General features: G+C 36.0%; 1 protein-coding gene across 2 annotated transcripts; it reads right to left on the bottom strand.

Annotated features, from left to right (window-relative positions):
* On the bottom strand, nucleotides 1-10,943 carry LOC140815025 (histidine kinase 2). Of its 2 annotated transcripts, XM_073174122.1 has the most exons (15): nucleotides 10,481-10,943; nucleotides 9,788-10,259; nucleotides 7,005-7,232; nucleotides 6,002-6,475; nucleotides 5,595-5,870; nucleotides 4,474-4,643; nucleotides 4,136-4,348; nucleotides 3,862-4,048; nucleotides 3,655-3,706; nucleotides 3,330-3,559; nucleotides 3,077-3,175; nucleotides 2,042-2,694; nucleotides 1,097-1,597; nucleotides 603-1,013; nucleotides 1-399 (listed from the first exon to the last, which is right to left on the bottom strand). In XM_073174122.1, the coding sequence occupies exons 2-14, from the start codon at nucleotides 9,983-9,985 to the stop codon at nucleotides 761-763; spliced, it is 3,534 nt and encodes a 1,177-aa protein (XP_073030223.1). In that variant the 5' UTR covers nucleotides 9,986-10,259; nucleotides 10,481-10,943; the 3' UTR covers nucleotides 1-399; nucleotides 603-760. The 2 variants fall into 2 exon arrangements, with proteins under 2 accessions (XP_073030223.1, XP_073030224.1); XM_073174123.1 differs by lacking the exon at nucleotides 10,481-10,943 and having other exon boundaries at nucleotides 9,793-9,931.
* Nucleotides 10,944-11,234: the final 291 nt, after the last annotated feature.

Below are 11,234 nucleotides of genomic sequence, written 5' to 3'. Positions count from 1 at the left end.
TAAAAAGAGGGGGAAAAAACTGGCCTTGCTGCTTTGCCACTATAAATGACACATTTTCTTCCCCTTAATATTATAGCTTTTTGTACAATCGATATTGAAATTGGCAGTAATACAAGATGCCAGAAAATCATATTCGAGTCCTACAAGATGAAGAGTGATCACACATTCCAACTAAGAGAACCAACCAGTTACTATCTCAAATTCTACATTCATACAAGTATCTAACCAATAGATTACCGAGCCCAGAAATTTCCTACACGCGCAATGATTCTGTACACAAATTTAGAGCTAGAGCGTCAACACATACTACCTCGCGGGCTCGACATGAATGAATGGTGGCTCGTCTCTCCTTTGGTTCCAATGGCAGCCAGCGGGCTTCTGTTTTTGCAGCTTTCAGTCCTGGAAGAAAGAAAAGTGGAAATTACTCATCAAGTTGAAACTTGTCGGTAACTTCTACATTGAAATTAGACATATGATTGTTAAAATATAAAACTGCAGTTGGACCATTTCTCATGAATTCGCTTCAAATGATGATTACATAAAATTCAAGCAAATATAGATAGACATAAGAATACTTCACGTCAAAGAAGATAGAAAGTTACCTTGATAGGCCAAGCTAGTTTGATATCCGACCAAATGTATGGCTTAGTCGCATCAGTGATAGAAGATCACTCGTCCGTAGTGAAATATCTGAACCAACTAATTCCTCATCAATGGAGATTATTATAACTGCACCATCCCATTTCAGCAAAAGCTTCAGTCACCCCTCCGTCTCAAAAAATCGTGCCACAGCCGAATAAAGTTCTTCTTCTCCGAATGGTTTAGAAACATAATCATCCATCCCGCACTTTGTACACTCTTCGTTTGTTGCTACACTCACATCAGCTGTCATAGCTAATATTGGAGTGTGCCAAATAGGGAGATCTCCAGCTGTATCAACAGACAATTCTTTAGAAGTAAATGTTTTGTTAAATTTGCTCTCAAGACTACGAATTCTTCTGGTGGCATCAAACCTACAAGAAAAATAACAAGACCGAGAATTAGAAAACCGTTCCTTAAATTAACACATCAAAATAGGAAATGCAGCAAGATTTACCCATCCATTTCGGGCATTAAGAGATCCATAAAGCAAGCATCAAACTTGTGAGGAGGATTAAGTAACTCTACAGCAGATTTTCCGCCTTCAACACAGGTAACAACAGCTCCATACTTCTTCAACGCACCTTCTGCAACTCTTCGGTTAACAAGATTATCGTCCACCACCAAAATTTGTCTGCCTTTAAGTAGGCTTCTCAGAGTAGGTGGTTTAGTCCTGGTATCGGTCCTCTTTCCAGTCGTGTGTCTGAAGATAGATGTTAATACGCTCAACCTTAGAGGCTTTGTTATCAAGTAATCCACTAAACCACTCAACTTCAGATTATTGCATTCAGCAGAGCTTGTACAGTTTGATAGCAAGCATATCTTCAGAGGGACGCCTGATTTACTCATGGAAGCACCATGTCTAATCATCTTTATCGCGTTAAGGAATGGAAGGTAAATCTCCTTATCCCAAAATTCTTGGTCAAAAAGAACCATAGCATAGTGCTCGGACTTCAATCTGGAATCAGAATCACTACTATTTAGAGTATGATGTAGCATCCTTTTATTTTAATTTTAGGAAAATATTTCTACCATAAATTATTCCAATATCCTTTTACCTATGTAAAGATGCAACGAGAGAGTAAAAAATAAGAATTTTGACCATCCAGGCATTGTGTCGTGGATGTAGAATTTCATGTCTGAACAGCGTTATTCATGCGTTGTTTCACATTATCATGTCACAGTATTTCAATTTTGATGACGTGAAAGTAGGTTTTCAGGACTGAACCATGTTACTCATGCATCGTTTCACATTTTCTCTTCATTGTATTTTAACAACTTTAAAATGTAACAACCTAAAGTTAGAAAGATGTCCGAGCTCCATGAATGGAGAGGTATCCCTGGTTTATACTATGGGAGGAATTAAGCATGACAACCTTCATGAAAAGAAACATAAAAATACCTAGCACATGAAAGATGAGAGCATGAAGACTCCATGCTCATAGACAAGTCCACAGATATTTCAAGTCTCTGAAGATGATATCGTGTAACCTCAGCTCGAATTCTTTTCTCATCAACTACCAATGCTCTTAGCCCGCGAAAATCTGAAACATATGGATTACGTGGTTGCCACATAGTATCCGAAGAAATAGCTTCCTCTTTTCTGAAGGTTACAGTAAAGGAAAAGGTACTCCCTATGTCAAGCTCACTCACAAACCCAATTTCCCCACCCATAAGGTTTACTAAACGCTTGCTGATACTCAACCCTATTCCTGTTCCACCATATTTTCGAGATGTAGAGCTGTCAGCCTGCATGAAAGGAGTAAAAATCCGACCTTGTGCTTCACGGGGTATTCCAGCACCTGTATCTTCAACACTCACCAACAATCTAATTTTTCCAGGTTCCTCTGTTATACTGCCAAGATGTTTAAAAGTTTCCCAACTTTTCCATCTATCAACAACTCGAAATCCACTCAATGTATTATGAGAAACATTTAAATTATCTTGAACACCTTTAAAGCTTTGCTTCAGAACTTCATCCTTCACATCAAGGGGAAGTTTCACTTCATTGACTAAATGCAAGGAGACAAAGATATGGCCTTTGTCATGTGTGAACTGCAATATAAACAGAAGGTAATCATTCTAAAAAAAATTACATGATGTCATTTCTCAACAGGTATCTAATCAATAAGAACAATTATAATCGTCAAGTGGATGAGAGTTTTATGAAACTTAGTGTATCTTCTGATTAAAGAAAGTATTTCTTACATTAAAAATAGAATAAACAACATAAAATAATCCAAGGCAATTGTTAGTAGTCTTTTTACTGCTTAATCAGAATGAGAATTCAAATATCGAGGAAAATATAAAAATTGTAAAAAAAAACCAAAGACTTCATTGGAATGTGAATTTTATACTTTTTTGGGAAGGTGAATTTTATGCCCAACATATTTGAAAATGAAATAATATAGAGATACAGTAAATACTCTGATCTGACCTTAACTGAATTCCCAACAAGGTTCTTAATAATCTGCCCAAACCGTTCCTGGTCTCCAATAACCACTTCTGGAACCTGCTCGGATACATAAACAGCCAACTTTCTCTCCCAAGGAAAAAAAGAAACACAAATAAAATATTACACAGGGTAGCAGAATGAACAATGCAATTAAATATCTCAGATCAATCAGTTTCGAACCGAGCTCCTGGATACGTGAGTGTAGACAGAGGAAAAAAAGAAATTGGCATTGTACCTCTATTCCTTTTTCACAAGACTTTCCAGAAAAAATAGATAGGACGCTGTCAAGAACAGCGCGAATATCAAAAGGCACAGCCTCCAACTCAAGCCTGCCTGATTCAATCTTAGCCTGGTCCAGAACCTTGTTGATTAATGATATCAACTCGTTTCCGCTAGCATGAGCGGTCTGAGCATAATCGAGTTGGCATGTATCCAAATTTGTATCCATAAGCATCTGTAACATACCTGAACTAGATGCTAATTTAGTTAGCATTCACAGAAATAAACTAGAATGGAATTATTTTCCAATTAAAGGAATGTTAAACTCAATTAAAAATTACCCAAAACTCCATTCATTGGAGTCCTGATTTCATGAGAAACCGTTGCAAGAAACTACAAAATAGAAAGATGTTAACTGCCAATGTGGAAAAACCCCCAAAAGAGAAAAAAACCGATAAACATGAATTCTTGAAAGGAAAAAAACAGCGGTTCCAAGACTTGGGTATCGAAGAAGTGCAAATGCATAAACCAAACTCTTTGAAATTCACCTGCGACTTTGCCACATCAGCAGCTTCAGCACGATGTTTGAGCTCCATCATCTCCCGATAATCATGTTCCACTTTAGCAATTCGATTTATGGCAGCATTAAAGATATGACCGAGAAGAAAAGTGATGACAAGTACCCCAATAGATGCTGTTATGGCTTGCCACGGCAGAGGTGTTTTCTGTTTAAACCTAGATATTATAAAGGAACACAAGAATAAGTACAAGAATATGTTGCATATCATATTTACTTATAAAAAACAATGAAAAATATATAACCTGCAATGCATCTCATGCTTCCGGGTTGGATCTCCAAAATCTAGGTTGCTTATATGCAACAACCCCGTGTCAGCCACATAAGCGCCATACATCTTGATTGGTTTATCTTTACTAGTCGTATCATAAACATTTACAATAATAGTCTGCTCGCTTGCAAGCTGGTGCAGAAGCTTCTCAACTAACGAGGGAACATCATAAGAAGCACCTAGGTACCTTTTATTGAGTAACAAACACCAAACCAAACCACCGAGAATTAAGAAAACCATGAGTGACAAGAAGAAATACCAAGTAGATATGTTATAAATTTCAGAACAACGAGATTAAAGTTATTTATTTACCCTACTGTTGCATTGATGCGTAGCTCGGGTGTAGCGTCAGGAGGAAGACGAGAGTGGTAGACAGCAAAAGTAAGGACAACACCTAGATGATTAGATTTTAATAGTTTGAAAGGCGACGTCAAGACTCCCTTTCCAGAAGCTCTAGCCCGTAAGATGTTCTCACGGTCTTCCTAAATGGAGGTAAAGGTAATTTGCATCAAGATATGAACAAAATAACCTAAGAAGAATATATGCGTCTTTTTGGATGTTAATTTTGATCACCATTATATATATATATATATATATATATATATTTATATATATTTGAGAAATGTTGTTTTAAATACATTTTATGGACAGGGGTATGGCTAACATCTATGAGGTGTCCAAGATTGATAAACAATATTAACATGTATCAACTCAGATGGGAGAAACACACTTTGACCAACCTCAGGCCTAGATGTGCCATATGAATAATAGATAGTTGGGCCAGACAATTTCAGATATGGTGTCAAAAACAGTTGGGAAAAAAAATCATACAGTATAATTACTCAAGCCCTTACAGGACATGTAGTTACATTATAGGTGAACTGTCCATAGCTCAAATATTATTACCCCTCGAAGAAATTTAGATCTGCTGCGGTACACAATATGTCAACTCACAGAGTACTTTGTTTGTTCCATAATACATAGTTTCCAAACTAGATTAAACATTTATGAGACAATCAACAATGTAGTCCATTAGTAAAAACCTTGCACCTACTACATCAAAGTTGGGGTCTGAATAATTGTAGGGAAAGAACAAGATTTTGATCTCTTCTTTAAAATATTTGTTTTAAGAAGTCCAAACTTTAGGTATTTTAACTCGACAGGTGCAAACTCTATGTTAAAATGAATTTGACAAATTTTCAAGGAACTTAAAGCTCTAACATTGCCATGTATAACTGTTCAAGCTTCATAGAAAAGATTCACATCCTTGAAACCTCAGGCTAAATGGGAATTTTTGTCCTTTCTTTTTTGCACCTCTCGCTTTAGTTATGATCATTAACAGAAGCAATAACCATTGTTAGACGAAAGGATGACAAGAAGTTACTAGGACATTCATAATCAATTACAGAGTTGAAAAAGCCTCTAATGCATACCTTGCCAGACATCATATCAATCGAGACAATATGAGATACAGTTTTCTGTGAGAATATAACCGGTGCATATTCATCTTGAACAGATGAAGTACTAAAGGCTTCGGGGTTGTAGTATTGAGCCAAAGTTTGATCTTCAACTTCCATTTTCTTAATTGTCCATCCATACTGCTGTTCAATGTGCTCTCTTTCAAAGTGCTGAACTCGCAGAGCATATGCAACCCCACTTGTAAGAGGCCTTTCAAAAGCTGTAATCTCCGTATAATCTTCGAAGGTTTTCTATATGATCCAAAATTCGCCAGGAAAAGTACATGGGCAGAAACATAACCACACCGGTTAAATCAGTATGGGGAAAAAGAAATGTATGTAAACAAATGCTAAAATGATATAGGAAGCACAGAGATTAGTACCTGGTCTATAGCTGAAGGTTGCTTTCCATGATGAAATGTAGATATAAGAATAGATAATGCATGAACATGGTTCATGCTGACATTAAATTGGTCTTGGAGCATCCTAGCACGCTCATCACACATACTTGCGAGAGTTTCTTTTCTTCTGAACATTATATCTTCATTCAAGAACCAAAATAACCAAATGGAAGTAATAATGCCACCAAATACAAAGACAACTAAAAGCTTTTTCCTCCACTTCCCAGTTGTGCGGGAGGAAAATTGAGCCTGCTTTGGCAACTGCGGTTGCTGTGTCAGTGGTTGTTGCTGGATCATCTCATGCTTTTGACTCCAAAGTTTATCATGCAACCATGGAATATTGTAGCTTACTGACATTCCAACAAGGATCCATACGAATATTTTAGCAAACCAGAGAAATGTGTTCTGACAACAATATGTGACATCTGTACGAAGCCTTCCTATTTTCAGTTCATTCTGCCTCAAGAGAAAATGAGATGAGAAAATTTTGACGTAATTTTTCTACTCTTTAACAGAATATTCAAAAGATAATAGAAGTAACAATAAAATTAACAAAATATATTTAGACCGATAATTATCCATGATTAAGATTTACTAGGTAACAAACTGCAAATATGTTAACCCAACAATATTCCAACTCAAACCAATGTGACTAAGCCCTCGTCAGAACGGTTGCTTACCAAAATAATCATGCTAGAATCTAGATGAATAAATTTCTGAGAGGGATAGATTATTTAAGAATATATTCATTCCTCGAATCTGTCTAATCCAGCACACAAATCCAAAGAGGAGCCGTTTTACGCATTTAGTAAATGATGTTGTAGATCCATAATTTAACTTAAGAACACAAACTAGTACTTCAAGTAACAAAGGACCTCGAGAAAGTATATCCAGTCATAAACTTCGATCAGATGAAATTTGAGTGGCTCAAAAGACATGGTTTAGCACAGGCTTTATGGTATAGAATCATGTCAAAAGATCTTACCTTTAGACAACACGGATGGGACAAGTCTTCAGATGCCGATGAGCCCAGAAAGTTTTCATTATTATCCTCTGTAGACAGGCATTGTGCATTTGACTTTTCATTATCAGTCATTGATTTGCACTGCTTGCTGAACATATGATCTAAACCTAGCATATTAGACGTGACTTCTTTGGCATTACTTGTTGATATTCCACATCCTGATCCAGCGCAGCAAGTAAAAGATGCAACCTGGGAGGTAGAGACAAGAATAAGAACCAAAGAAAAAGAATTAGCACACCAAACCGTTGGTACAACTAAAGTTTGGCATTAAAAAATTAACATAACCTTAGCAGGTAAAGAAGCAATGACGGACTTTTGTGATAGAAAAGACTCCAGTTAAAAAAGTTAATGAATCCCACAATGTTTATTCAGTGGATGAATGTAAAAGACTAAGGAACTAATCTCTGTGTGATCTATAAAGAAAGAGACATGATCATGTGAGGCAAATTAAAAGTAAACCCCCAGGCAATAATATTTTATCAGTCCCCTGAAATGACTTTGGTCTTCATTCTTCTCTTGAAAACGATTGAGTGGAAACAATTATTACCTATTTCGTTCCTTTCTTGAAAATTTTTGAATTAATTTTTCTTGCATAAACAATATTATAAATCTTATATTTCCTTTCCTTCTAGTTTAAGGTTTCTTTATGAGGAAGAGTGGAATATCTTATGTTTTATCAACTATTACGTAATATGACTGGCAAATAATTCGCTAGAGGACTAGATTATTTTTAATGATTAATTTTAATAATGCATGACCAAACGCTCGTCGTTTCACCAAAAGTTATAGATATTGATAATTGAGCAAATTAAATCTCTTAAACCGTACAGCAGCACAAGTGTCACGTTTTGATTGTTCTACTAATTAGACTGGATATATCCTAGATTTAATCAACCGTTAAGTAATATGACTCGTAAATAGTTTGCTAGATGATTAGATTAGCTTAAACAATGTAGGACCGAACGCTTGCCGCTTTATCAAAGCTATAGTTGTTGATAATAGTGCAACTCAAATTTTTTAAATCGTACAGCAGCACAAGTGACATGTTTTGATGCTCTACCTAGCAGAGAAAATTATTGCATCGAACTTGAGGTCTTGGCTCTGATACAAATTGTGGAACCAAGTGTTTGTCGCTTTATAAAAAACTATAGCTTGTAGTAACCGTGCAACTTAAATATTTTAAACCGTTCAGCAGCTCAAACGCCGCATTTCGATTGTTCCACACAGCAAGGACAATGGCATTTCAACAATCTCTCTCTCAATAATTGCACTTCTTGCAATCAACTAGAATTGAACATGTGATCTTGACTCTGATACATATTGAAGGAATCGAACTTGTGATCTTGACTCTTATACCTATCGTAAGACCGAACACTTGCCGCTTTATCAAAAATTATAGCTGGTGTTAATGGTGCAACTCAAAGCTTTTACATCGTACAGCAGCACAAGCACCGTGTTTCGATTGATCTCAACATGGACAGATTATTGCACCTCAATAGCCTCCTTCTCAATAATTGCACGTCTTGCAATCAATGAGAATTAAACCCGTGACCTTGGCTTAGAACCAAATATTTGCCGCTTTACCAAAAGCTACAATTGGCGGTAACAGTTCAACCCAAATATTTTAAACCGTTCACTGCTTTACCAAAAGTTATAGTTGGCAATAACGGTTCAACTCAAGTTTTTAAACCGTTCAGCAGCTCAAGTGTCGCGTTTCGATTGCTCTAACCAGGAGGGACAATTACTGCATCCCAACAAACCAGAAAATACTTAAACTAGTTTATTTCTGACAATTCAAAAGAAAAGGTAACGCTAGGCTCCACATGGACTTCTCTGCTAATGACCTACACAATCGTACCAGTATAATTTGTTCCTACGCTAGTGATATATTCTAAGGTTTTAGTTGCCTTTAAGTAGAGAAACATATTCAAGTGCTAATAAAGGAATATCCAAACATGCTATTATCTTGATTATACTGTGCATACGCCATACAAAAATTTAATATGTCGATTTTTGGGACAGCATTAAAAAAACAATACAGGTGCTTGTCCATGAACTGCGTGTATAACCATGGTGCTCTTAAATACAGCTTCCTCAATAAACCAAGAGATAATACTTTAAGTTTTTTATCTAACACCACCGGACAATCCTCCAACCCTCTGAAACGCTCCCAATCATAACCCTGCACTAACCTCAAATGCGGGGATATAATAATACTTCGATGTTGAAACGAAAAAATAATGCCAACATTGAACATCAATGTTATTGCTTATGGAAAGCAACATGCAAGTATTATCAAAGCTGTAAATTTAGCAAGTTATCAGTTCATACGATAGAGATTATGTGAGGCAGAAATAAGCTGGAAGCGGGAAATCAAATAATCATTTAAAACCTGTGAGTAGAATCCAAGCCCCATTTATAAACATCATGGTTTTGCAATGTCTCCAAAACCATGATTAATATTAATCCCATATCTATTGAAAACAGGCAACCAATAGATTATGTGTCGCATAACTTTATTTCCTCTAAAATCCTTATATTTCAAGGCCTACCCATTATCCTTTAAGAATTTATCAACGGGAAAGAGCTGATAAAAATAAGTTAGCACTGAAGCAGTATGCAGTTTACTACATTGAAAGGAAATATAGAGGGAAATAATTGGAAATTAGAGAAAATATTAATTATTGAGGTATCATAAAATGGACCAAATCAAATTTAATGAACAAAGAAGCCAAAGCACAAACCTTGCCTTGGCTCACATGGCAGTTTTCGGATAAAATATTGGTATCATCTTCACTTCTAATATGAGTCTCCACATTTCTGCCCAATTTTCCATCACTCAAAGTAATCATGAACCAAATGAACCCAAGCCACAAGAGTAAGAGAACTCTCTTCCAGTCTTTTGGACTATACGAATTGCAATGATTTGAAGACATCTTCATCAAAAACCAGTTACATTTCTTGAGAATCGGCCTTAAGACCTTCCAAGTAACTTCACACAAATAAAGAAAAGCTCGTCCCAAAACAAAGAAATTCAAAAACCACCCAGCTTTGGAGTAGCAAAAGTGAACTGAATTCCAGGTTCTTGGGCACAAAATTCAAGATTGAGCATTGCCAGAGTGCTAAGATGAATGTTGGAATGAAGATTCTTGCGCACGCTTCAACAGAAATTGCTGCTGCAATCTGAATTTCGAGGCTGCTCAGGAAGGTAAAACCCTTCCAGCAAATAAGAAAGGGAATCAAAATCAGCAAGCTGGCAGTAGAAACAGAAGATTCTGCGGTAGAATACAGCTCATAATTTTATCGTATCAACATGTGAAGTGGTAAACTCTCACAAGGCACAAAACACCAATCAAATCCCTTGTGTGAAATGATGAAACACTTGCAGAAAGTACAATTATGCAAAAACAAAAAAACAAAAAAAAAAAACCAACTACCCAGAAGCTGATTTGGCAAGCTCTCATGGAATCAGCAAAAGAAGAAGTAAATTTAGGCCCTTTCTCACCACATATCAAGTTTCACAAAAGAACCCCCCGACTGGGTGTAGTGTAGTCAGTAATGGGTATGGTCAAAATATAAAATGAAAAAGGAAGCATCAAAGATGGGAATTTTATGAAAGAAAACAAATATTCAAGAACAGTGGAAGTAAGAAATCCAGTGGGTTTCACTGCAAATACAACTGGAATCAATTACATAATGTGGCATTAAAAAAATATTTCTCGTTTAAAAAAATATTCTCGTTTTTCCCTTGTAGCTCTGTCACTCTCTCTCTCCAATCAGTTCTACTTCACTTGGTACAATATATCATTTCTCCTTCGTCTGCCTTGAAAAAGTTGCGAACAAACAAAACAAAAGATCGATATCAAAGCCCAAATGGGTATCAAACTATCATTCGTTTGTGTAAAAAATGTAGAGAAATAGTAAGAAACAAAATTTCTTTAAATTATTTTCATTTATTTTTGTTGTCCATTCTTTCCATTTCCTCTACTTTTGGGGATTGTTGAAAGAGACGCGACCATTGAGCACTTAAAGAAGGGTATTTGTTTTTGTCTGCCACTGTGCTGCAGAAGTAAACATCTAAAAGATACGTTTGTTGAATTAAATTCAACTACAATCTAAATTAATATTTTGAACATATTAAAATTTGAGTTGGTAATATTCTATTACTGTTATTAAGTTTAAGCATAATAT

Source organism: Primulina eburnea, chromosome 15, assembly GCF_022965805.1.
Source record: "Primulina eburnea isolate SZY01 chromosome 15, ASM2296580v1, whole genome shotgun sequence".
NCBI classification, from domain to species: Eukaryota; Viridiplantae; Streptophyta; class Magnoliopsida; order Lamiales; family Gesneriaceae; genus Primulina; species Primulina eburnea.
Note: the sequence above shows the minus strand (reverse complement) of the source record. Positions and strands in the feature narration are given on the sequence as shown.